At 53.0% G+C, this 27,591-nt stretch overlaps 1 protein-coding gene across 1 annotated transcript in view; it reads left to right on the forward strand.

The window, feature by feature from the left end:
• C8H14orf132 (chromosome 8 C14orf132 homolog) overlaps positions 1 to 27,138 on the forward strand; it is a 47,717-nt gene extending 20,579 nt beyond the window's left edge. The window contains exon 2 of the mRNA XM_025443060.3: positions 19,824 to 27,138. Within this exon, the coding sequence (XP_025298845.1) occupies positions 19,824 to 20,048 (225 nt within the window). The 3' untranslated portion in view covers positions 20,049 to 27,138. The remainder of the gene's footprint in view (positions 1 to 19,823) is intronic.
• The last annotated feature ends 453 nt before the right edge of the window (positions 27,139 to 27,591 follow it).

A 27,591-nucleotide genomic window follows, 5' to 3' on the forward strand; every position in this document is an offset into this window, starting at 1 on the left:
GTGGATCAGGATCCTCTCAGGGAGTGACAGGCTTTCCATAGTTTTAGCTGAAGGAGACACAGAAAGGCCTCCTTGGTTTGCCTCCCTTGTTGACCAGGGACAATAGCAAAAAGTCCAAATCAGCAAATAGAGGCAAATAGGGTTAAAACAATTCAACCCCTTGAAACAACAAGATTCTGAAATCCCTTTGGATCTCGCACCGATGCAATTAAGTACTTTTAACTCTTTCCTTCTGTGCAATTCATTTTCATGCAAACTCTCAAGAGACCAGTGTGTTTCCGATGACGTGTGAATGAGGCTCCTAAAATAAACGCAGAGCCGCGCAGAGCCCAGCCGCTTTAGTGGCCTTAATGGACTGAAATAACCTGATTAATTCATGTTTACATTTTGTTTCGTGGATAAATAGGATCCATCTTTCTTATCGGGTATTTCTGGTGCCAAAGTTGAGGTCACTCTATAGAATTTCCCTCCTGGAAGCCAGATAGGGGTTCACTCCAAACCGTTTTGCCCTTGGCCTCCTCTCTCTGCACAGAGAGGCGTTAGGTAAGTATTAGGCACAGGATGGAGCCCGTTCATCACATTGGGTTAAACTATATGTATATAAATCTTTTAGTTATAAAGGACATTTGAAAGCAAGAGAGCAAACCAGACACACTTTCTGTCGACAAGATGGATGTTAACGGGGGGCCAGGAAGACTGGCCTTCACAGAGTTCTGTGCTGTGGCCCAGCTCGCCCCCCACCCCCACTCCCTGGCGCCTCTAGGATACAGCCGACAGGCTGCTGGTGGCCAGGCCAAGGGCAGCTGGCAGGTGGTTTATCTTCCATGCGAGGAGCCCACAGCTTGCCCAAGAGCCTCTGACTCCACTACCTCCGTTCTGCTACGCCCCGCTAGGTACCTGAGCAAATCATAACTCTCTGAGTCCCTCCGCATGTCTGAAAACAGGCTCAGTACCTGCTGGGCTGGTTCATTTTGAACATTGGATGTGCTAATGTGTGCAAACAGCTGCGCACATGTAACAGTAGTGATAGCGGTGCAACCCGACATTTGTTGGACACTAGCTCAGTGCACACCGTGGGCACTGTATATGTGCGAATCTGCACAGCAGCGTGGTGCAGGAAGTGCTCCTAGCGTCCTTCCTATTGTACGGATTAGGAAACGAAGTGCTCCTAGCGTCCTTCCTGTTCTACGGATTAGGAAACTGAGGCTCAAAGGCTGTGTTCCTTGCCCAAGTCGTAAAACAAGCGAGTAGCAGAGGGGGACTTGGAGGTCTGCAGTTGGGCATCCTTGCTATCCACCTCCGTGCCAGACTCACCTGTCAGGTGCAGTGTAAAGTGCGGGCTATTCTTTAATCTGGGGGCCCCTAGCAGGGCAAGGTGTTTCTTGTCTTTTTTTTTTTTTTTTAAGATTTTTATTTTTTTATTCATGAGAGACACAGAGAGAGACGCAGAGACCCAGGCAGAGGGAGAAGCAGGCTCCTCACAGGGAGCCCGATGCGGGACTCGATCCCGGGACCCCGGAATCACGGTCTGAGCCAAAGGCAGACGCCCAACCGCTGAGCCACCCAGGCGTCCCGGGGTGGGGGGTGGGGGGAGTGGCAGGTGTTTCTTAACACAGAAGCATGTGTCCACACATTCCCATGGCACTGCTGTGGCCTGGCCAGCCCTCCTCTCCTGGACCATTGCAGGCACCTCTGACCTGGTGGGTGCGGTGAGTCCCCTCCTGACCCTTCCCGCCATGGCTTACCTGCTACAGACCGTTGAGTTGCAAGGAACATACTGAGCTCCTAACTGCAGAGTTTGTAAACGTTCTTGGCAGAGCACGCACCATCGTAAAGTAGTAAAAATAAAGGCATAGCCGCCACGACCGCCACCACCTACTGCTACTGCTACTACTAGTAACACTAAGAAATATGGTAGCTTATTAAATTATTGTCCACCTGGTGCCAGGCCCTGCACTTAACACCATGCACCAGGCATCGAGCTGCAGGGCTTTACATCCATTGGCCCACGAAGCCCTCCCGGCTCCCCAGTGAGGGTGTTCTCATTAGCCTCCGTACAGATGAGAAGAGTAAGGCTCAGAGAGGGTGAGGGATTGGTCCACGGTCACACAGCTCCCCGGTAACCGCGTCAGGTGGATGGCCCTGCTCCCTTTCCCTGCATTGCTCCCCGTTGGAGTAGTCGGGGTTTGGTGTGACTTGCTGCCACTGGGCAACACTTGGCGACAAGCGTTCTAACTTGGGCGACACTTGTCGCCCCGTGTTATAGTCCCTGAGATCATGACCCCAGTTGAAGGCAGGTGCTTGACAGACTGAGCCACCTACGTGCCCCTGGCTGAGCAAGCGCCTTCCTCAACGGGATGATTGTTCTAATGCTCGGTTTTCTATCTGGTAACTGTATCCCTCCCTAATAAGGAGTTCATCAGACTTCCTGAAGAGAAACCGTCTATCCATCTGCCCTGAGCCTTCAGTATGTTTTGAGGTTAGAAGCCCCTGCAGGCAACTTTCTTATCTGCTCACAGCTTTTCTCAGAAAGTCACTGGGCTTATCGAGCATCTGCTGTAGGTCTCTGAACCTGCCCCCCCCCCCGCCCCGCCCTACCATCTGGCCACTGGGCTGTTGTCCCATGGGTCAGATAAAGAAGGATAAAGAAGGTGGGCTTGGGGTGAAGAAGTGTGTCCATGGCCACAGAGACAGTGGCCTGAGCCCCCAGCCCTCTGCGTACTTCAACCATGTGATGAGCATCACAGCCTCTGATTGCTCCCAGTCAGCCAGGAAGGAAGGAAGGGTGGGAGAGAGAGAGGGTGGGAGGGAAGGAGAGGAGGAAGGAAGGAAAGACGGAAGGCAGGCAAGCCCAAGGACCCGGGGATCTTTCTATTACCCTCTCGCTTATCGCCTCTTCTTTCTTGCCTGCCTCTTGCAAAAGCAGACATTGGGATTACAGCCCCCCTACAGCCCCCCCATGGGCATCTTTACATGAATCATCTGAAACTGTCATTATCACTTGGAAAGGAGGTATTTTCCACCTCTGAGTGGCATCCTTGCCACACCATCCAGGGGACAGGCCCACATCCCTTTTCCAAACTTTTCAGCTGAAACCGGACCAGGGGTTTTCGACAGAGGACTGAAGTACTTTCTTTGCTCCTCGGCTGTCAAGTACATCCTTTCTGGGGCATCCTGAGCCTCGTTAGCTCTGAATCCTCTCGGGAAGAATATGGCCTTGTTTCTGAGATAATTTATTTCCAACAGGCAGGCATCCTATGGAGCATAATACAGACTTGAATTAGTCCAGACGAGCCTGGGAGCCTATGTTGAGTACCTGCTGTGGACACTCAGGATCAAAGGTGACAGCTCAGGTCTCCTTATTCCTGGATCATGAAATGAGTATCAGTATATGGTAAAACTGTGACTTTCATTGCATAGAAACATCTTTTCTTCTGACCCTTGCAAAATCTCCGGGAGGTAGAGGAGGTAGGGATCATCATGTCATGACTATTTGAGGTTTGGAAGCTGAGGCCAGAGAGGTTTCTCAGCAGCTGCTGATCTGAAGCTGTGAGCAAGCTCTCTGCTCTCCTTGCCCCTGGCCGAGCCCCCCGATGGTGGATGGCTGCCCTCAGGAGCAGGTTAAGAAGCCGGAATGCCAGCTGCAGAGGAGTCATGCTCTTCTTTAAAAGCCCTTTTGGCCTGAGGAACAGAACCGTGAGGTCCTCTTGGGGAATCATGAGTGTTATGATCCAGTCTTTATTTGCTTTCCTGGCACTTGGCTTTTTCTGTGTTTCAAACCAGCTCTGTGGACCAGCCTTTCTCTGTGGCAGGCACTGCCCACGGTGCCAGCCTCCTTTACTTCTCTGGCCCTGTTTTCTTGATAGCACACTGGGCTGGATTTCCTTCCCATGGAGAGGCAAGGGGCTGTGATGTGGCTTCCCAAAAACAGATGGGGGAGGAGAGTCTTCCTCTGGCTTCTGACCTGGCTGGGTTTGCAGAGACACCTGTGAGTGCAGCGGTGCCCGGGGGCTCAGTCGATTAAACATCTGACTCTTGATTTTGGCTCAGGTCATGATCTCAGGGTCCTGGAATCGAGCCCTATGCCGGGCTCTGAGCTCAACAGGGAGTCTGCTTGGGATTCTCTCTCCCCTTCCCCTGCTTGCTCACTAACGTGCATTCTCTCTCTCTCTCTCTCTCTCTCTCTCTCTCTCAAATAGATAAATAAATCTTAAAAAAAAACAAACAAAAGAAACACCCGTTATAGTACTCGTGCTCTGAGCGGCCTGGTATCAACAGTGGCCAGCTTTCTGAGCCAGCAACCAGTGCAGCCAACAAAAGATGGGGAGAGAGTGCTACTCACCAGCTCTTAACTCACAATATCAACAAATATAGACAAACGACCCCCTTTCTCTGCCTGACAGGCTTTCTGTCCATCTGTAAGGACCTATCTGAAGGGGCACCCTTTCAGGAAGCTGTTCTGGAAACTTCCTAGGACATGAGTCATCCCCTCCCTTGTGTCAGATCTCTCTCTTCCTCCTGCTGTGGAGGAGGGGCACAGCAGATTCATCAGGAACACCGTCGGTGGGAGGAGGCTGGTGTTTTCAAAACGTTCCCCTGGAGGTCCCGATGGACACCCCCAGTGGAGAGTGCCCGGCCTTTTGTTGCTGCCATTTGTCTCATGCCACAGTGACTACCAAAAATGATTTTGTGGTATAGAGGAAGGGAGATTAAAAAATGATCCAGGGGCACCTGGGTGGCTCAGTGGTTGAGCATCTGCCTTCGGTTCAGGTTGTGACCCCGGGGTCCCAGGATCAAGTCCCACGTCGGGCTCCCCTCATGGAGCCTGCTTCTCTCTCTGCCTGTGTCTCTGCCACTCTCTGTGTGTCTCTCATGAATAAATAAATAAAACCTTTTTAAAAAATGATCCACACATTTTCCTTATTGCTATAGTCACCCTCCACTTAAGGCAAGAATACATTCAAATGAAGCCTTTCCTTACTTTAAAAAAAAAAAAAAGGAAAAGCAAAAAGATCCCAAAGGGTCCACGTAGGGAGGTAAGCACGCTGGGGATGCCGTGGCCCCAGCCTCCCTTCACTCCACGGTGTACACGCTCACGGCCACGGAGCGATGCTGTGTCTGAATTAATTTCATTTGTCAGTTCTGTTCTCTGCCCTCTCTTCCTCCCACTCTCCCTCTCCTACTTCTCTCTTTCCCTTTCTTTCTCTCTCTTCCTCCAAAGTAAGCAGCACGTGGTTTTTCTCCTTGTACCTCTGGCTTCCGGCCAGTCTCCCTGGCATGCGGTAGATGCTTGTCCAGCCAATGAATGAAGGAACAGTTGAACAAACAGATTTCCCAGCCTTCACCCCAAGGCCTTGAAACTCCACTTGGTGAAAGGGAATTTGGTATGATCAGGGGGTGTGGGCCCACACAGGGGACTGGTCTCTCGGCTTCTGTTGAATCATTCCTAAGATGTTAGTGAATTCACTGGGGGCAGGACAGGTACTAGTTGATGACAGCCGTTGCCAGCTCTTCTCTAAGGGGAAACTTTAGAAATCCCCAGTGTTCTGTGTTTGCTCTACTGTTTATACCCAGTGATGGTGACAGGAATTTCTCATGGCTGAACCAACCAGGCCCTGTCGAGAGGCTGGCAGGTGCAGCAGGCAGGGCGGCCGGTTCTCCTCGAGGTTCTCAGCCAGTGTCATAAACCCCAGCAGGGGCCCCTGATTCTCACTGAGGACCACGGACACTCGGTGGAGGACAAGGTCCTGGGAGTCCCGGACCACCACGGGCTGGCCTTTCAGTCCCTCAAGGCAAGTGCTGCTTCCATTACTGGTAATCAAAGATGATGTGTGTTCTGACAAGCCAGCGTTTTTTTTCTTGTTGTTTTTTGTTTTTTTCCTGCTGCGTTGTGCTCAGTTTCTATGGCAACGGTTTCAAAAGTGGTGAATTAGCTTTTTCCTCTTCATTCTGTAGTGCTCTGAGACTTTCCAGAAATACCCTTATTTTCCTGGGCCCCTGGGCTTTTCGTGGGTGTCGACATGTTCAGTTGCGGGTAGAACCACCTCGTCCACCACACAGACATGGTATCGGGTGGCACAATGCACAGCAACTAATTGAGCAAATCGTTTTTAATAAAATGCTCTGTGCGAGTTCACATGCTAGGTACTGGGAATTCAAGGGGAAACCAGACTTCCGTTCTTGTTCTTAAGAAGCTCACAGTCCCCACCTGCACCCCGATGTTTATAGCAGCAATGTCCACAATAGCCAAACTGTGGAAGGAGCCTCGGTGTCCATCGAAAGATGAATGGATAAAGAAGATGTGGTCTATATACGATGGAATATTCCTCAGCCATTAGAAATGACAAATACCCACCATACCCATTTGCTTCAACGTGGATGGAACTGGAGGGTATTATGCTGAGTGAAATAAGTCAATCAGAGAAGGACAAACATTACATGGTCTCATTCATTTGGGGAATATAAAAAATAGTGAAAGGGAATAAAGGGGAAAGGAGAAAAAATGAGTGGGAAATATCAGAAAGGGAGACAGAACATGAGAGACTCCGAACTCTGGGAAACGAACCAGGGGTGGTGGAAGGGGAGGTGGGTGGGGGGTGGGGGTGACTGGGTGTCAGGCACTGAGGGGGGCATTTGACGGGATGAGCACTGGGTGTTATTCTATATGTTGGCAAATTGAACACCAATAAAAACAAATATTGAATATTGAACACCAATAAAAAATAAATTTATACAGAAAAAAAAAGAAGCTCACAGTCCCTAAGAAAGATAGTAAAGTACTCAGCTAATTGTAACACAATGGAATATAATGGAATTTAGCAAATGTACTATAATGTAATCTTAGTATATAGCTAGCCGTAATATAGTGTAATCTAACAGAATATTACCCACTGCAACAAAATAACTTAATATTAGTCCACAACTAACTGTAACATGACGTAACATAACATGATGTCACGTAATAAAGTGCACAGCGAAGCGTGATATACTGTAATGTAGCAGGACATAATGTGTTAGCTCCCCGCTAACTATAACATAATAAAACAGAACATCACCTAATGTGATATAATCTAATACAATAATGTAATAAATACGATGTACTGTAATAGACATAAGGCAGTGTAATACATGGTTCATCAGTTGTGGGAACAAATTAGCACGGGACCCCAGTGGAGAAAGGCTTAATTCAGCCTAGAGTGGACAATAAGGGTAAGCAGTTGGCAGAGGTGGATTTTGATTCCTTTTTTCTTTGTAAAGATTTTATTTATTTATCCATGAGAGACACAGAGAGAGCGGCAGAGACACAGGCAGAGGGAGAAGCAGGCTCCCTGCAGGGGACTCGATCCCGGGTCTCCAGGATCACGCCCTGGGCCAAAGGCAGACGCTCAACCACTAAGTGCCCCTGGACTTAGGTTCCTGGTCAGTTACTTGTAACTGTGCAAGCTCGGGGAAATGACTGCACCCCTCTGAGCACCTAGCCACCCACCTCCTGCTGGGCTGGTGTGAGACTGAGGTGACCCCATGAAGTAACAGAGCACCCAGAGCAGCCCTTCTTTGAGAGTCCTGCTTATTGCCACCAGCCGGCTCAATAGGGGAGGACACGGGCACAGAGGGAGGACCTGCAGGCAGTGGAGGGACAGTCCACTGGGGGACAGCAGCGAGGTGGCCGCATGGAAACACCGGCACATCCGGTACAGGAGGAGGTGGCGTGTTGGGCCGTGTGGTCCACGAGGGTATGGGATCTGACCCATTGCCACCGCTGGGTGCTGAAGGAGACTGATGCCACAGTGGCTCGGTGCTCCACCTAAACACAGGCATGGCTCCAGAAGCTGTGTGTGTGCACTCAGCACTGGTCCTGATGTCACTGTGCCCTGTCACATTTGTGAGTGTCACGGGTGTGACTCTGGCCTTTCTGGCCATTTTAGACACCCAACAAGAGAAGGAAGTGCCTCTCCTCGTCCGGCACGGTGCCCAGTCCACTCATTGTGGCCACAGAGAGGATCGTGGGCTGATGCCTCAGCATCACCCTTCACGTGAGCCTTCATTTCGTCACCTGTCAACAGGCATGGGAGTGGTACCCACCTCCTGATAAAATGCCACTGGGTCCTTCAAGGGCCCACCACGCACCCCGTGTAGAGCAGGCTCTCCATAAATGTTAGCTTTTATTTTTATTATTTTTATTCCATATGCTGTTTTTCAGTAAGAACTCATCAGCGCGTTAGCAGCAGCCAACACTAGTGGCAAGTCCCCGCAGTATTGCCGTGACCTCCCGCCCACGGGGAGAAAGACACCGCCAGGTGGGCGGCTGGCTGTGTGTGGTGAATCTGATGTAAGGGCAGAAGTGACTTTTGCCTTGTGCTCTTTCAACAACATAGCCAAGTGGGAGGCCAGTTCTCTGCAGGACAGCGTCCCAAAGTAGCTTGGGGCCGGTGGCTTCATAAGAAGGCTCTCGGGGCTTGGGGTTTGGGCGAGATGCCCGTTGGAGTGATCATAAGCAGGATGCCCGGGGGTCGGGGCCAGCGTGGACTCAGGTGTGCAGTTTCAACATCTGCAGAAGGAGGCTGAGCTCTTTGCTGATACCCTCATGGGAAAGAGAAAAGGATTTCCCACTTGTGAGTGAGACCAAAGCAGGGTCTGTTTGCTCGTGGCGCGTGGATGGTGTGGGGAGCCCCAGCTGGTCAGCACGGCTCGGGGAGAGGGTGGGCAGGACACAGGCACGTTCCTCCGCAAAGCCTGCACAGCGGGCCTCTGTAGGAGGCTTCCGTCCGCGGCCCCTTGCCACCTTTACACCTTCTATGTTCCAGCCTCTGAGCGCGGGGATATAGGAGATACTGTTCGTTTCCCTAAGAATCATCCTGTAACATTGCTATGAACCCCCTAATGCTCAGACTATTCATTTCCAGAATAATCATCCTGGAGTGTTGCCTGGAACCCTGTAGCAGCCAGGCACTTGGAAGTCAGGCTCTGGAACTTCGGGGGAGTCGAATCCATCGAAGCCGTGGTTTTACCATCTGTAAGATGGGGAAATACTACCTCCCTGAGAGGTACTTTCTCTAACCAGGGTGGGTATGGGGTGAGCAAGAAGCAAGGTGACAAGGTGACATGAGAGAGACAACGTGGTGTCCTGAGGCAACGGGCCTGGGCAGGTGGGGAGGCTTTTGAAGGTTTCAGCCTCCTCCACTGTCCTCGAAGGCCTGGGGCTCAGAGGCTGATGACTGACATGAAGGCTTCATCCTTCACTGGGAATGTTGAGCTGGCCTCCGTGAAGCGCTGCCTCCCTTACGTTGTAGAGGGTGTAAATGTTACCATTTTACAGGGAAACGCTCCCTTTATTTGGGGGGGTCCTTATTTCCAGCACGTGCCACGCGGACCTTTGTTTTTACAACCTGGAAGTTGATAGGGTGGGTGCCCTTGGCACAAACTCCTCATCAAGGAGGTGTCGTCAAACCTGCGCTCATTAGCATATCTTGCAGCACCTTCCCAGGTTCCAGGGAGAAATCTCACTGGAGAGTGAGATGGGAGTCCTGCTTCCACTTAAGACTGCAAGCCCAACAGCCTGGCTCTTGGGATGGGAGTTGACTTCTGTGCTGAGACAGGAGGATTGGCCTAAATGCCACTTGTAAGCCCCAGCTTGGTCAGGAGCCCATGAGGCTCACATGTTCACACACACCTTCCAGTTCCTTCTTTTTGCCAGCTGAGGGCTTACCTCTTCCTGGAGGCAGATTCTGCATCCATTTCGCTGAAGGCATGGATGACAGCGCCCCAGCGGTGCCATTCTGGAGATCCAAATCAAAGGTGCAGTGGGGACAAAGCTGGCCGCCCCACATCCTACTGTGACGTCTGCCCTCAGGATGCCCCTGGGTCACCTTAATCTCTCCATTCTTGGGGCCTGCAGGGTCTCTGTGGGTGGCTCAACACGTGTGGGTGAATGATGGCCACAGGGGGATACTCTTTGTCTGCAGTTTGCAGACAGGGAGCTCATTCTGAGCATTGCCTGATGTGCCGGGAACAGGGAGCAACGTCCCAAAAGGTGTGGATGGTCTGAATAGAGGTTCCATCTCAAAAGTCATTAAAATCAAATTCAAGAGGCACTGGGTGGCTCGGTGTCTGCCTTTGGCTCAGGTCGTGATCCCAGGGTCCTGGGATCGCGTCCCGCATCAAGCTCCCCTCGGGTTGGGGCCCAGCCTCTCTCTGTGTGTCCCTCATGAATAAATAATTAAAATAAAATCTTAAAAAATAAAATAAAATAAAAAATAAAATCTTAAAAAAAAAAAAGAAATCAAATTCAAGATTCCTGTGCAGGCCTGACTCTTCCCTCCATCTTCTTAAAGGACAACTTTTGAAGTAGGACAGACACACGGGACAGCGTAGAGCTTGATGTGTGTTTTCCAAGTGAGCGCCTGTAACCAGCGCTCGGATGAGAATACAGCCGCCTTCTACCCTGAAACCCCCCTGTCCCTCTTCCCAGCAGCAACTATAGGCTGAATCCGACGCCAGATATTAATTTTGCCTGGTTTTGACCTTTATAAAAATCGGAATTTTGCAATCTACACGCTGTTGATGTTGGGACTGGATCATTCTGTGTTGTCAGGGGCTGTCCTGTGCATCATAGGATGTTCAGCTGCATCCCCGGCCTCCACCCACGACGAGCCAGTAGCACATCCTACTCCTCAGCTGTAACAATCAAAATGTCTCCTGGGGGTGCAGAATTACTCCCAGTTGAGGACCGCTGAAATAAATGGAATCTCGTAGCATGTTCTTATTTGCCTCTGGGGTTTTGGGGTCATCACTGTGTTTGTGAGATGTATCCATGCCATGGTACATGCTTGTGGCTCATGATTCTCACTGTAGAATTCCACTGTGTGAATACGCCCCAGTCACATATCCATTCTACTGTTGGTGGGCAACTGGCTTGTTTCCGGTTTGGGGCTATCCTGAATAATGCTATATGGACATGTGTATCCAAGTGTTTTGGTGAACACGTATTTGCATATCTGTTGGGTGTGCAGTCTGTTTTGTGAGGTCTTTTGCTTCTTTGCAAAAGAAGTGGCCATATGGCATCCATGCCTGCATCATAAAGGAACTTCCTCACACTATGAGGTGCCCCCAACAAACCCCTGCCCTCTTCAGCCTTCTCCTGGACCTGGCGGTATAGACTCCAGTGTCTTGATCACCATCATCCACTGCAATCACTCCTTTTAAGCCCTCCCCACACTGCCCAGTGGGGATCTCCAGCCTCTGAGCAACTGGCCGCAGCCCAAGCCCTGCCTTCTGGTGGGGTCTGCGGGGGAGCCCATTGACCCAGCCCTGTAGCCAGCCCTGGGAGGTGGCTCCACTCAACCTTGGGGAGCTGTGTTCCAAATCTAAGGAAATAAGAGCCCCAAATGTCCATCGGGAGACCAGCTCCAGGGGACAGGTGACAGGCAGTGGCTCCCGCTCTGAAGACTTTCACATGACTATCACTTCCCTTGATTAGAAGTGTTTTCTTATCCATGTTATGTGCTAACCAAGGCAGCAGGAGCTAGATGCCAGCCCTTAGATTCAAATTTCTTCCCTCCCTCCCTCTCTCTTTCCCTCCTTCTCTCCTAAAGTGACTCTGCATGAAAAGCCTGGGCAATCCAGGGGTTGCGGAGAGAGTAAGAAACTCTCCAAGGCATTTATGAACCTAAGACCACATGTAAGGCACACACGTGCAAGCGTGTGTGCATGTGAACACACACCGTATCTTATGGATGCAGGACGCAGTGCTCTGGCATTGGGGAGATGGCAGGAAAGCCACAAATAAAAGGCTTTGAGAACCAAAGGAAGTTGAAACTTCGAGGGAGGGTTCCAGAAATAGCAGCCCGGCCTGGAAAGTTGAGTAGGATTTGGGTATGTACAGGTCTAGGACGGGCTTCTGGGTCAGGGAAGGGTGTGAACAGCCACAAGGAGGCAGAAGGCGCAGGGTGCTTAGTATGTCCTCAGGTCAGTGTCAGCCGGCCTGTGGTGATGTCACAGGAACTCTGCAGTAGACCTCGTGCCTCAGTTTCCCTACCTGTCTTGACCATACAGGAAAATCTGGGGGCTGTGGAAAGAGCAGGCTTCAGGGCCCGACGTGGGCTGGGGTCCAGCCTCACTAGCCCGGCTCTGCAGGTGGGGTCCCGTGCAGGGGGAAAGCCAGAGTCTCCCCACCTCACCCCCACCCCTCCCAGGGGTGGAGAGCATGGCTCAGAGCAGCAGCGGCCTTCCGAGATGTGCTGTGATTTCCTTTCTAATGTGCATCCTGGGAGGTACCCTCTCCTGGGCATTCATACAGCTCCGTAAGTTCTCACAAATGCGTAGAGACCGTGACCGCACCCACAGTCGCGATTTGGAACCCTCCCTCACCCCGACTCTCCCTCCAGCTGCCACGATACTTAAAATTAGGGACCCCAGGTGTTGAGTCCTTAGAGCCAGGACACGGTACTCACCCCCACAGCACCCCCACAGGGTGGATCCCATCCTCCTTGAACAGATAGGAAACGGAGGCCCAGAGAGGGTCAGATACTTGCTCGTGTCACACAGCCCAAAAGGCACAGAGCCAGGGCTCAGGCTCATGCTTGATTCTTCTGTTCTGAGGAATTAACTGCAACCTGCCCGGAGTCACGCTGGGAGATCTGTTGCTCTGTTCTTATCCGAGTTAAAGTGCGTGAAATACCATTTTACGACTGTGTATTAGTCCGTATTCCTTTTAAATGTCAGGCCCTCCAGGGCTCCCCTTGGGCATCCCTGATGCCGGTCCAGCTCCTCCAGGTGCAAAGAGGGCTCTCACCATTTGTTGAATGACTAACAAATGGATGGACGGCGCTCCCAATCTATCCAGCCTTTATATTTGGACCACGGAGACCCTGCGAGAAGTAGTAAGGGGCGAAACTGTCTTTATGATGTTAGCAGGCTGGCTGGAGGTATCCTGAAATTTTCCAGTGACCTGGGTCACCCAGGGAGCCTGCAGATGGCATGCCCCAGAGAGACAAAACTGAGGGCATGGCCCCTTGCACAAACTCCGAGGTTGCAGCTCTTTCTCAGACTGACCGCACACAGAGTTGCCAGATGCAGCAAATAAAAACACAGGAGGCCCAGTTAAATCTGAATGTCAGATCATCTTTCTGTATGATTTTTTTTTGCTTTAAGTGTGTCCAATCAACTATTTGGGACATGCTTATGCTAAAAAATGATCTTGCCGTTGTTTCCCTGAAATTCAGATTGAACTGGGTGAGGATTTTATCTAACGGCCTGTCTCCTGGCCCTTGCCACCCATCTCTCCCTTTAGAACCATCTAGACCTGACTCCGGCTTTCTCAGCGTTTGGCAAGGGCTTCCGAGCACTGGGCTTGGCCTTAGCCATCACTCAGCTGAGCTGCTCCCCGGGGAAGCGAGGCTCAGAGAGAGAAGCAGGGCCAGGGGTCCCAGCCCTGAGCGGCACCAGAGTGCCACCACCCACTGGGGGTGGGGACCATATAGATGTTTCTACCCTCTTATGAGTTTCGCCTTGAAATCCACAGCCCAGGAGCATCAGATCCTTTCCTCGTGGCTGGGATGCCCCAGGGGCCCCGAGGATGGCCTTCTACAGGAGGAGGGTCTGGTGGCCAGCAAGCCCACTTCACAGAGCCTCCAGCAACAAATGCCCATTGTCTCGCATGTCCCCTCCTCTGAAGTGTGGGCATTATTCAGGAAAGTCCTCCAGGGCCACCTCTGGTTACCAAGCTTTGAAGATTTCCCTGTGAAAGCATTTTCTGTTCTTTCCTCTGGAGAGGCCCAGCTTAGGGGAGATTTATCTAACCTCCCCCTTCCCTCGGCAGGAACAGATGGGGACTAGAGCAGCTCTGCAGGGCAGGGGTGGGGAGGGGACTCTGGGAACCCCGGCGGATGGTGCCCTGGGGTCCACACAGCCGCACTCCCTGGAGCCCCTCCACACCGTGCCCGGCCACCACGAGCCACACAGGGACTCCAGCCCAGAGGGACAGGGACCCGGGGGCAGGGCACCGTGCTGGCCTGAGAGCCGCCGGGCCCGCAGTGGTGATGGTCACCCATCCCGTTTGTGACCTGCTCCAGCGCTCAAAGCATTGCTCTTCGTGTTACAAGTTGAAAAATACCGAAAAGTAACAGACACCCATGTGCCCAGTGAGCAGAGGAGACTCTTTGTAATATTTTATCCTGTTTGCTCATCTTTTCTTAGCATAAAATATTATATAGACAAAACTAGTCTCCTTTGCCCCCAAGCCTTTTCCTCAGAGGCAGCTGCTATGGTGAATGGGGCTCATACATTTATGATCCTTGACTTCATGTGTGTGGATCCATGTCTAATGTACAGTATTTTGTAGGCATGCTTTAAAAAAAAAAAGATTTTATTTATTCATGAGAGACACAGAGAGAGAGGCAGAGACACAGGCAGAGGGAGAAGCAGGCTCCATGCAGGGAGCCCGACGTGGGACTCGATCCCGAAACCCCAGGATCACGCCCTGAGCCGAAGGCAGATGCTCAACCACTGAGCCACCCGGGCGTCCCTGCAGACCCTTTTAATGTCAGGGATGCTGTCCGAGTATATTCGGTGACGTGCCCCCAGCCCCCATGCCACCACCGCAGAAACCGTTCTCCACCTGCTGCCAGGCCCCATCTGTGAAGCAGTGTTTGGCATTTCCACTATGCTTCTGTGCGAAACCTGAGCTTGGACAGGTTAAGTTAAGAAATGGGCCCGGATCTCCCAGCCAGGAAGTGCTGGCTCTAGGTGCCCGCAGGATTCTTGGCCGATGGTCCAGGATTTTGTTCATTCATCCAATGTTTTCTGAGCACCTGCTGTGTTCTGGGCGCTGGAGATGCTGCGGGAAACCGGGAAGGCTCCTGGCCTCCTGCAAGTTACTGTCAGGAAGCACACAGCCTTCATTGAGAACAGGGACCTTGAACGTTGACCTGTCCTGGTGTCCCCTCTCCAACAAGCCCACGGGTTTTTTTCTGACTGGGACGTGACCGCCTCTTGTGATGGGGAAATGAGCTCCCCCTCCTCCCGCCCCTGCCCTGTCCTGTGGCACCCTGATGGCGAGTGTGACTCCACGGAGAGATGCTTGGGTTCCAATTCTGCTTCCCTGGGCCTCTGTCTTCTGCGGGGATGGTCCTTCCGGGGTGTGAAGTTAGATTTCTTCACCCTCAAATCTGCTCTGACCTGAACCCTCATCCAAGGATTCCCTCCCGGGGGGCCAGTGACCACACCTGCCCACTGGTGTGAGAAAAGCCCAGTTGTCATCCAAGAGGCATCTCCAAGGGACCTTCCAGGTGCTTTTCTCGCCACCTGCTTCTGGGGTGACTCCAGTCACCATCCCTCACTCCATAAATCCTCCTGGTCAGCTCTTTCCAGCTTCCCAATAACGCGATTGAGGCTGACCATTTTGTTTGTTGTTTTCTATTCACGGATTTTGCCGTTTAAACTTGTTTTTGTATCTGTTCCAGCCCTTTGAGTGTAGAATCTGTTTTACAAAAGGAAAAAACATCAAAAGAACCGAACACCTAAGACAGCTGGATCGAGTGACAGTTGCTGGCCAGACTTGGAGCATCTCTCAGCCTAAGCATAAGTTGGGGACGGAGGGGCCTGTCTGTTGCACCTGCAAAGAGTGTCTGATTAACTGATCGCATAAAAGCTCATGACTGGCAACACCAGGTTCCCCATCCCTCCCTTCAGCTTAAGCAGTTGGATAGGAGATGCATGCGGTGCTCCTAGTTTTGAATTTCTACAAAAATGATAAAAGGAAAGACTATGAGGAATTACTGAGTGACTATCTTGGGCCACATTTTATCATCTATGACTTTATTCCCTCCTTGCAAGAATCCTGCTGGTTCCACTGAAGATAATGAATTATCTCCATTACTTACAAACGAGTTAAAGAACCCATTCTGGCTCTACTAGATGGGATGAAGCAGGATTCACCCCTGAGTCTTTCTAGCACCAGAACCTACCCTTGTCTCCACCCTCTGAGCATCCATCAGCTACCAGCCGTGGTCTCTGGCAGCGCTGAGCTGTCATGACAGGTGCAGGGCAGAGAAGGGGCTCACCCTGTGGAGAATGCACTGTCCCCCCACAGGGGTCTCTGGACTGGGTTTAGGGAGACAGCCGGTGGGGAGCCCTTCTGCTGACTTCAGTTCATTAATTCCACAGAATCTTGTTTGTCACCTTTTTTCTGTTAACAGTGGAGCTGAGGGAGCTTTAGACAAGGAGGCCACGTGGTTGCCTTCAAAAGTCTTCCCTGTGTAGCGGTAGACCGACCTCCAGTGAGGTGAGCCTCTGGATAGGTCACCTTGCGGGGCAGAGACTTTGCAGGAATGATTAAGGTTAAGGATCTTGAGGTCACGGGCACCCGGGGAACCCAGTAGGTTAAGCATCTGGCTCTTGGTTTCAGCTCAGGTCATGGGATCGAGCCCCGAGTCAGGCTCCAAGTCCAGCGGGGAATCTTCTTGAGTTTCTGTCTACCTCTCCCTCTGCTCCTCCCCCATGTGCTCTCCTCTCTCCCTCTCGCAAATAAATAAATAAATAAATAAATAAATAAATAAATAAATAAGTCTTAAAAAAGAGAGAGAGAGAGAGAGATAGATCTTGAGATCAGAGATCATCCTGGATTATCCAAGGGAACCCAGTATAATCACCAAGGTCCTTATAAGAGGGAAGAAAGAGGTTGCAAGATGCTGCACTGCAGGCTTGGGAGACTGAGAAAGGGGATCACGGGCCAAGGGGGGTGGCTCTGGAAGCTGGCAGAGGCGGGAGCTCAGTGAACACCTTGCTGGTAGCCTGGTGAGACCTGTGTCAGACTTCCCACCCCTGGGCCTGGAAGGGAATAAATGTGTGTCATTTTAGGCTACTAAGTTCATGGTGACTCGTTAAGGCCACCATAAGGAACTAACACAGGGGGACGCCTGGGTGGCTCAGTGGTTGAGCGTCTGCCTTCAGCTCAGCTCAGGGCATGATCCCGGGGTCCTGGGATCGAGTCCCGCATCGGGAAGCCTGCATCTCCCTCTGCCTATGTCTCTGCCTCTCTCTCTGTCATGAATAAATAAAGTCTTAAAAAAGGGAAGAAGAAGAAGACCGGTCCCACCTCCAGGGGAAGGAGACAGGAGCTGTGTCTTGGACGGGTGCCCACGAGGCGAGGACCTGGTATTGAGGTCACACAGGAGGGAGGGCTCCAGTGGAGAGGAGACCTAAAGCAGGGATGGGTTTAATGGGAAGGCACTGGACCCAGAGGCCCCGCCGCCCCACCAGCCCCTCACCCCCCCTTAGGCTGCCTGTGCCTGAAGCAGCTGTGACCCTCCGCTCCTGTGTCACCAGCTTGGGGCCAAGAGGAGCTCGCAGCTCTCTTCCTTAAACTCTTAATAGTATTTTTCATAGAGTGCATATCAGTTGTTATTCTCATTTGGGTTTGTCGTGGTAGCTATTAATAGGCACTGAGTTGTTAATTGAAGTCAACCTATTAATTTAATAGACGGCTAAACCATAATGGACGGGGGAGAAGGGACACGTAGATTAACGCAGCGCTGGCTGTGTGCTCCCACGGTGAACACGTCCCCGTAAGCAGCAGCCCTGGCCTGTCCGAGGTCCCCAGCGGCCCTGCTGTCGCTACATCCCCCAGGTTGACAGCTGGCAGGCCCCCACCTATAAAGGACAGAGCTGTGTCGTGATGAAATGCCAGGCTCCTGTGACTGTGAGCGAGCCCAGAGAGGCCGCTCCTGTCAAGGCAAGCAGGTGCTCCACGGAGGCTGCCACGATCCGGGCCGGCCAAGCGCAGAGCTGCCTGAAGGTAGCCCCCCACCCCCCACCGTGTCGATCCTGCTGGTTGTATTCCCACCAGATGTGCTCCCTTCCTCCGCCCCTGCCTGCCTCCCTCTGGCCTCTCCTTCCTCCCTGCTCTCCTGCCCCGACTGGAGTGTGACCCTGTAAGAGTGGGGCCCCCACCTGCCTCGCTCACCTGTATCCAGAGGCTGGCGCTGTGGCCCCTGATGAACACACCCCTCGTACGTATTTGTCAGCGGAGTGGCTGAGTGAAGTGGCCCCCGATTTGCTCCCCTGTCGTCCGAGTCTCCCTGGGGACGGTGATCTTTACTCCGGAGTCTGACCCCGGAGTCGGGGCGGCTGTGAGCAGAGTGGGAAGCACCGGCCGCACGGCCAGACTGGCCCTCGACCCTGACTCCACCACCAAGGGGCGCCGTAGCCTCGACCTCTGCTGACCCATCTGGGAAATGGGGATACAGTGGCACCTCCAACAGGACAGCTGAGTGGTTAACTGTAAAATCTCTTGCACATTCCCTGAGTCTACGGCAGGGCCTCCGTGCTGATAGCAGCAAGTGCTCAGGAAATGTGTACCGAAGGACATACTCACTCGGGGGCCGTTCCCAGCAAGCAGTAGAGGCCAGAGCCAACCCTGAGCCTAAGGCACATCCACCCCTGGAGTGACCCAGACGGCCTGGAGCAGGGACGGTCTCTTCATGGCTGTATGAGGGGTCCACCGTCCCCATCCCCAGCCTGGAGCCTTTACTCCCATCCCTGGAGTGCAAACACGCTGACATCTTATGTGCGAGGCTTTGAGAATTAGAATCACTCTTCTGGGGAGTGTGTCTCTGTACGCCAGACGCTCTGAAGTGTTCATACCCGTCGACTCCGAAGTTCCGTGCCTGTGCATCTGACCCAATAAATAAAAATGCATGTATAAGCATGCATGTACGCTCAAATGCACATATGGGATGCTTATCAGTGCATTATTTATAAAAGGAAAAAAAACGAAATTCCTGAATCTCCAATTCTAGGGGGAGGGTCAAATCGGGGTGTGTAAGGACGCTTCGGTGGCTCAGTGGTTGAGCCTCTGCCTTTGGCTCAGGGCGTGATCCTGGAGACCCGGGATCGAGTCCCGCATCAGGCTCTCCGCAGGGAGCCTCCTTCTCCCTCTGCCTGTGTCTGCCTCTCTCTCTCTGTGTGTCTCATGAATAAATAAATAAAATATTTTAAATAAATATATTGGGGTTTGTATTTGTGGTGGAATAGTGTACAACGGGTAAAATGGTGTTTGATGGACTTGTTATACAGGAATGTAAAACCACATATTCAGACGTGTTTTCTCTCTCTCTGTCTCACACACACCTACACCCGCGTCCACTCACCTAGGAAAAAGGTGCCAAAGAAAAATGGCACAATGTTAACAGTGATTAACCTAAAGCAGTGAGGCAGATTCTCAATTTTTCTTTTTTTTTTTAAAGATTTTATTTATTTATTGTATGAGATACAGAGAGAGAGAGAGGCAGAGACACAGGCAGAGGGAGAAGCAGGCTCCATGCAGGGAGCCCGACGTGGGACTCGACCCCGGGTCTCCAGGATCAGGCCCTGGGCCGAAGGTGGCGTTAAACCGCTGAGCCATCCAAGCTGCCCTCAATTTTTCTTTATCATCTTTCACATCTCCTTAATGTTCTGAGCGTGATAACTTTACGATGAGCAGAGGAAGGGACGGCGTTTTTCTAGCCATGCTGGCGTGGAGGGCCTGGCCTAGAGGGGGTCTGTAAGTCCCGGCGACTGCCGGCGGCTGTGGGTGCGCTGCCCCGCCGCTGTGTGCCTTAGTGCTTCCATCTGTGAAATGGGCATGAGCGTATCTGCCTCCAAGCGTTGCTTAAAAGCAATCTCCTCGCTAGCTTCAACCAGGCACTGCCCGTGAGAACAAACACGAGGAGAGCCCCGGGAGAGGCTGTGTGTGCTCACGGGGCTGCCTGTTCAGGCAGGGGGTATCTTGGGGGGGTGCCTCCCGAGCCCCATGAGCCCCAGTTAATTCTCTGTCTCCCTCTCCGCAGCTGCCCATGATGGGAGGCGCCTTCATGGACTCGCCCAACGAGGACTTCAGCACGGAGTACTCCCTCTTTAACTCCTCCACCAACGTCCACGCGGCCTCCAACGGCCAGGGCCAGCTGGAGGAGCCCCCGCGGTCCTCCAACGACGCCGTCTTGCTCTGGATTGCCATCATAGCGACACTGGGGAACATTGTGGTGGTTGGGGTGGTGTACGCCTTCACCTTCTGAGGTTCGGGCGCCCACGAGCTCCGGGCCGGCTCACCCCGTACTGGGCTCACGGCAGGGCCAGGCTTTGCTCGGGGCACCGGCACTGTTGGCCTTTGGCTGTGCCCACATTCTGGAACCAGGAGCTCTGACCACACACACAGCCTCTCCGGGGGCAGCGACCCTGCAGGGTCGGGAATTCCCCCAAGCAGCCCTGATTTCCAAATTTTCCTTGCTGTGGTCAAGCTGATCCAGAAAACACGGGAGCGTGAGCTTCCAGCCCCTGGAGGCGTGATGGGGCAAAGACTTCGAGGAGCAAATTGGAAGATTTTTGAAACCATATTCCAAAAAGGTAAGACCAGAGGAAACAGCCAGTTAGGTGTGAAATATGGACATGGTTGGACGATCGCTTGCTGGCAGTAAATAATCACATATGTGTCTTGTTTTTATGCCAACTTACACCCCTGGTGTGTGGGGTGCCGGGCAAGAGCAGCCCTCAGAACTGGCGTGTTCCCAGCCCAGCCTTGGTCTCCCACTCAGCCCTCTGGAATACCGGTGGTGGTTACTGGGCCATAGAACATTCCTCGTGTGACTTGGACAGGGCACCTCTGTCACCAGACACTTGGCCCCTTTTGAGACCCGGATGCATCGGGAAATCCAAGGCTGGGGAATTACTGGTGACGTGGTGAGATTTCCCGGGGTGGGGGGTTCTCTGCTGGACGGACTTGCTCTTCTTTTTAAAAAGAGAAGCAGCGCCTTTAAAACTGCAGATCTGCCAAGTAGTCAAGTCTTCAGACCACCTGCCTGAAGATGCTCTTTCTCCTCTGAGCAATCACGGGACTTTAGGGATGGCGGGCTCATGCCCACCTGATCTTCCGACGGATGGGAGGGAGAGGGCGATTGGCCTGTGATCACAGGGCAGGGTGCTGGAGCCCCCGGGGCAGGAGGGACTCTTCCTGACTCACTGGGCTCTCTCAGCCCCAAGGAAGCACTGTCTTAAGCAAATTCCTACTTCTCAGCTGTCCTCGGGGAGAATGCCTATGGGGTCTGGAAGCTGTGTGCCAGGTGGGCAGGGTGCTCAGACTCCTGCATTGTACCCTGGGTTTGGCGACCGTGTTCCCCTGCAAGTGGGGACGAGCTCTGTCCGAGTCAGCCTCCTTGCATTCCTCCAAGCCAGTGGCTGGGGGGTCTGGGAAGCAGGGGAGCCTCCTGCAAAGACCAGAACAGGATGGGAGGCACTGGGAGAGAGGGGCAGCACGGAAAAGGACTCGCTCTTCTGTCCTTAGGAAAGGCCCCTGCACGGTACCTCCCTTCCCCAGGTGGCTCCCCTGTGCCCAGCAGAGTGGGAGAGGCTCACATGCGGGCTCCCTCACTTACAGGCCAGGAGTGGCTTTCTCCTTGCCCCCCTGCTCCCCCGTGCCGTGCAAAAGAAAATAAATGCTCTAAACGTCCCCTATGTGGTTGAGAAACTTAAAAGCCTGGGTGGGAACCTGTGGTGCTGTTTGGGGACAATTGCAAAAAGGCTAATTGTGTGTCCCTGTGGTCTCAGGAGAAATGAGTGTTCCTGATGACAGGCAAAGGGACATCTTAATTGTCCAGAGGCAGTCATTCGCCTGCGAGGTTGGCGCTGAGCTGCTGTGATAACAGGATTACCAGCCCAACCTCCAGACAGCGTTAGCAGACGGCCGCCAGTTCTGTTTAGCCACATCTGTCACTGTGGCTGTGCACGCGTGCACAAATGCTGTGGCTCAAGTGGAGGTCACGAGCGCAGAGAGCCAGCGTGACCCTTGCAGAGAGGGACCTTGTGCCTGGGCTCCTTCTGGAATCACTGACAGGGCTGTGCTCTCCGTGGGACCAAGCCGGGGGCTGGGCTGCGTGACTAGCCATGGCGTGGCTGTCACCCCGGCTACTTCTCTAGCAAACTCTTCTCCGTCCCAAGCCCCCACGTGTGCCCAATCAGCAAGGGCTTTTCTTATACAGGTGTCTTCAGGAGAACCCAAGGAGGAGGTCCAGAGCCAGGATGGGGAACCAAGGTGATGCTTGGTGTCTTTGTGGGGGTCACTCTGGCCCAGATATCTTGATTCCTTACCTTCTGACCCCACAGCCTCAAAGGAGCCCTGTGAAGAGGCAGGTGACAGCTCCCTGTCCTCCAAATGGCCTGCGGCAGTGGCAGTGGGAGAGAGGGTTCTGTGTGCTGTGACAGAGGAGGAGCAGAGAGTGTGGTCCTAGCTCTAAGGAAAGACTCCACGTATCCAGGGCAGCCCTGGCGGGCCGGGTGTTCTCTGGGTAATTCTGGGCACAGGGGTCTCCCCCGTGAAGGCTTTCATTTCCCCTGGCATAAATGCCAGTTAAATTCAACTTCCAAATATTTCTCTCTCTTCAGTGTCAGGACCACAGACACAGGACCTGGAGCTTGAGGGACCATCTTATTCAAACTGCATTCTACGATTGTCCCAGTCTCCTACAGTATTTTTATCCATTTTTTTTTTCCCACCACCACTTAGATAACAACAAGGATAGATGTGCATGAGAATGTCCAATTAAGGGTAAAGGACAGATTTCCAGCCAGAGAGGGTGCTGTGCTGTCCCGCCTGCCTTACTTAGCTCGGCTCTGTCTTGGGTGTTAGGTAACAGGCAGGCACCGGGCTAGAGACGCACATGTATGTGTTTAATCTGGATGATTACCTCACAGCATCATTGCTCCAGTACGTAGATATGGAACCAGAAGCTCAGAGGGGCGGAGAGCTTACCTGAGTCCACACAGCATGAAAGTGGCAAGCTGAGATTTGAGTGTGGACCCTCCGGCTCTAAAGCCAGCCTCGTGCTGCTGCACCATGCTGCCGTCAGTGGCTGGGTGGCACCTCCAGGGTACATTTAAACAAGGCTCTGGGTCTACAGAGGCCATTCCCCAAGGCCCCATGTCATGGTGTGGCCCGGGCCAGCTCTGGCTTCCTCCACAGGTAGAAGTCTGATCGTCCCCCGAATGGGGCATGCTCGTCCCCCTGCCCATTGCCCTCTCTTTGTTTAAGCTTCAGGGATGGGGCCCTGTTACCTGCCCCTCTCTTTAAAATTGAACACAAGAGTTTTTGTGTGGCCAGAGAAGTTACTAGAGAGCAGCTTTCTTGGGAGACGTGCAGAAGGACCCTGACCATGACCTAGAGCCCAACAAAGGGGCTCATGCAAGGAGGGAGGCTCAGGCAGCCAGAACCGCCGAGGAGGGTCAGGGTGGTCCGTGTTGTGGGTGAGGCTCCAGCCCAGGCTCAGGCCTTCTGTTGAGACCCTCTCCCAAGCAGGCAGGATGGAGGCTCCTGTCTCACGCCCCAGCCTGGGGCTCCCACCTGGCTTCACCTGGGTAAGGTTGGCCCCAGAGCCCACCTTGACTTAATGAGCCGATGCTGAGGAAGAAGGGGCTTGCCTCTTCAGGAGCTGCTCTTCAATTTTTTTTTTTTTAATTTATGATAGTCACAGAGAGAGAGAGGCAGAGACATAGGCAGAGGGAGAAGCAGGCTCCATGCACTGGGAGCCCGACATGGGATTCGATCCCGGGTCTCCAAGATCGCGCCCTGGGCCAAAGGCAGGCGCTAAACCACTGCGCCACCCAGGGATCCCAGGAGCTGCTCTTCAGAGAAGGGGTCCTGCATTTGCTGGAATGTTCCCCATGCTTGGGCCTCTGACATGCCTCCCATCTTCCCTCTGCAAGCCACAGGTGTCCGTACCTGTGTTTGTTTGCATGTGGGACACTTCACTGAACAAAGCAACACCTGCTTTAGGAGGGCTGGAGCCACTGTCACGGGAGCTTTGGAGGAGAGGCCAGAGGACACGTTAGCCAGGTGTGTCCCGAGGAGATTCCACCTCCTGCATGGGCCTGGGTGGGGTGATTGCTCTGCTGTCCCTCCCTTTTCCCTGAGATCAAGGTCAAGAGGCAGGTGAGAGTTTCCTGCCCTCCCCTGCCCTCCAGAGAGAGATGATTGTATCTTCTTTCAGGAGATCCCTGGGATCGGAGGGAGAAAGTTAGGGAGGGCAGGCTGGTACCACTTGGCTGGGGAGGCAATAAGCCATTTTCCAGCCTGTTCCAAATGGAAGGCCTGGATGCCGGCCAGACCACTAGCGTATGTTGGAATCCCTCCCTGGAGACTGGAGAAACTCGGCCATCGTCTGCTGTGCGCCTGACTCCTTCCAGACAAATGCTCCTGTCCTTCCTCAGGAGCATGACCTTCTTTCATCATTAGCAGTGATATTATTGATAATTATTATCCTTACTGTGCTCATCTATCGTGCATCTTCCTTGTGCTGTGCTCTGTTTGTATCCCATTGACTTCTCAACCCATCCCTGAGAGGCAGAAGTGAGGTGCAGAGAAGGGCACGTTAATTATCATCCCCCCTTTTTTTCTGCTGAGAAAACTGAGGCCAGACCAGTGCGTCTGAGAACCCACATCTAGAGAGCTGTGATTCAGATCCGCCGCTGCTGGCTCCCCAGGCTGGGTGGCTACCCGGCGTCTCCCTGCGTGCACGCTCTCCACCGTGAACCCTCTGGAACGGACCGACCCAGGACGGGGACTCCGAGGCTGGGGCTGTTTGGGTCCTGGATCAAGGATTTCAAGTGTAGGTCCTGGAAGGGGGACAGGAGCATGTGCACATGTTGAGCAGTCTGAGAACCTCCCAGCAGTAAAGAAGCATTAGAGAGCCCCCAGTGAGGACCTGTAATGTCAGGGCGGGTAAAGGGGTGGAGAACTGGCAGGTCCCCGGCTGCCTGGCCCAGGACACCATCTCCCAGCCTGCTGGGCAGTCACCGGGGAGTGCAGGGCTGGCCCTGGGTTGCCAGCACCAGCCCCAGGACCAGCATCGTGCTCTCTGCCAGCTGTCCCCCGGCACCCTGGGCCGTGTCCTGGCACGTGCCCTTGACGCCCCCCCCCCCAGAATGAATGCTAGTTGGGCTGGGTGCCCTGATGGAACAACCAAGCAGCTGTGCTCAGGGACCCCACAGGAACAGTCAGAGTCCCATTGTCCTGTAGTGGCCTGCCCCACCTCTCCTGCCCTGCCTGCCCCATGGGCCTCTGGCCTCGGTCATTCCGTGACGGGGACATGGGACAGGCCGGCTGAGCTGAATGCTGAGAGCCCAGAGGGACAGAGTTCATAATCTCCAAGCGGAAAAGAAGGAGCCCCTCCAAGAGACTCAGGTCATCAGAATCAAGTAGGTGGCCAGATGTCCCCGGAAAGTCACTTCTGGGAGATTAGACCTTGGGCATTTTCTTGCCTCTCTTTTTTTGGGGGGCGGGGCGGTGTGTGTGACAGAGGACAAAATAGTGCAAACCACAGTGACTGAAGAGAGGAACGATTCCCCCAGAGTGAGAAGAGGGCAGCTGTCAGGAGCAAAATGGAATGGTCGAAATGTATGAAAAATTGGCTCCATAGATTTGGGAGTGTAAGTCTGTGTTGTTTGTTTTGAGTCACTGGGAAAGTCATAAATTGTTTTATCAAGAGAGATGATAAAAGCAGAGGGAGCCCTGGGAGAGGCAGGACAGGCTGCGCGGTACCCCAGACGTACCCCGCACCCATCCTTCGGCCATGGTACGGACTTGCACCTGCTGGAACTCGAGCCAGCTGCTTTCATGAGGCTCCATCCTCTGGCCCTGGGTCCTTCCCGCCATCCCAGGAGGGTGGCTGAGACCTGTCCTGCCTTGGGGTTAAATCCTGACACATCCCCAAGGCATATGTGCAGGGAACTTGTGTGTTGTGGCAGTTGGGGAAATCCAGAGCCCTTATTCTTCACCATGTGGCTAAGCAGCCACCAGTGATCCCGGGGGCTGTCCCACTACGGTCTTAAGGAACGAGAGAATCACTGCACGTCCAGTCCAAAGCATTGTCCCAGCAATCTGGGTGATTCTGACCAGGGCTCTGTATGCTGGTAGGAAGGGAGTTTCCAAACGTTCACACTTCGGGGGGACGGAGTCTCTGAGAGGTTTGTGAGAGCTTGGGCTGGTCGGCAGGAGCCCAGGGCATCCATGTAGCAACGTTTCTCCACCATTATGCCAGTGGTTCTCAATCTTGGAAGATTCTGTCCTTTCGGGGGATCTTTGGCAATGTCCGGAGACAATTTTGGTTTTCACAACTTGGTGGGGGGTGACCTTCTACTGGCATCTAGCGGATAGGAGCCTGCGATGCTGTTGAGCACCCCCAACAACACAGAATGAATGAACTGGCCCCAAAACACCAATTGTGGTGAAATGGGGAAAGCCGGCGGTGGGCAATGCTAGCTCCAAAGCTCTACCTTTCCCCCTTTTGTGAGTCGTCGAATGCATCAGAGCTCTTCTGGGCAACAGCAGGGATCCCGGCTGCAGCCCTGAGGTCAGATAATCCCAGCAGAGGGCAGTGGCCTGCAGCCTAGCAAGTCTTGGGTATCCATGGACTCCCCATTCCCACCACCTTGGGCTCTCAAGGGGAGACTCGGCCCGGATGGAGGAAGCCCTACAAAGCGGATGGGAAGGCGAGGCTGAACTTGTCCCAGTAGCTGTGGTCCCTGGGACCTGGAGGGACCTGACTTCTGCTGCATCTGAGAAGCGCTTCTTGGGGGGGGGGGGGCAGCAGGGAGCTTGGAAAGGATGAGGATGGGAGGGGCTGCCTAACAGCCTGTGGACAAACCTGCATCTTAACCTTGTTTTTGACTCTCCATGTGCCCCATCCCACCCCCCCACCCCTGATTGAAGGCATAGTCACACTTTCTACTATTTAAAGTTTTGCAGAAACCGTATTGTAACGAGCCGCTCTCCAGACACCAGTTCTTCACGCAGAGAGAATCAGAAACGTTTCTGTGTCTTACTAATGTTTTCATAATCAACTTGTAAGTAGTTTACTTAATTAAAAAAAAAGGTATTTTAACTATTCTTGTAACCCTTTGCTACTCAACACCCCCCACCCCCAGTTTTGCGATGAGATCACTAACTTTTACTACAGTGAAAAGACGATTTCTTAATGGAGGGCTTCAAGGCGCTCTTTGGTGAAAAATATCTAACCTTGATGGATGTAAAAATGTGGCTGTGGAGTCGTGTCCGTTGTCAGCACTATTGCTTTTGTCTTTTTCTATTATGATCATTAAACACAAAAACCAAAAACATTACCTCCTAAGTGTCTGAATCCAACGTGTGCTTTAGCTAAGGATGCCATCTATTTGTCGCAGCTAGGCTCAGCTCCAGGTACGTCCGTCCTGGTGCCCCGTCTGCCCCACTCAAGGAAAGATGACGACACCCCCTCCCCGGGACCCTCCCCAGGCCCCCCGGCCTCACACCTGGAACAGACCACAGGAGCCGCATCCACTTCCCCATCGGGAGCCCTCACCCTGTGAGTCCTCTGAGAGCAAAGTGCAGTCGCAGGGGTCCCCGCGACTTACTCAACCTTTTAATCCCCCGCACCTAACACCGTGCCTGACTCACTGTCAACACCCAACAGACATTCAGGGAATGAATGAATGATATCTGAAAGACCGGCCCAGTAAATTTCCGCAGTGAGCCTGAATTTATAGTTTCATTCATTCACTGATAGCAGCAAACATATGGCACTGACTAGGTGTTCC

This window comes from Canis lupus, chromosome 8, assembly GCF_003254725.2.
Source record: "Canis lupus dingo isolate Sandy chromosome 8, ASM325472v2, whole genome shotgun sequence".
Taxonomy (NCBI): Eukaryota; Metazoa; Chordata; class Mammalia; order Carnivora; family Canidae; genus Canis; species Canis lupus.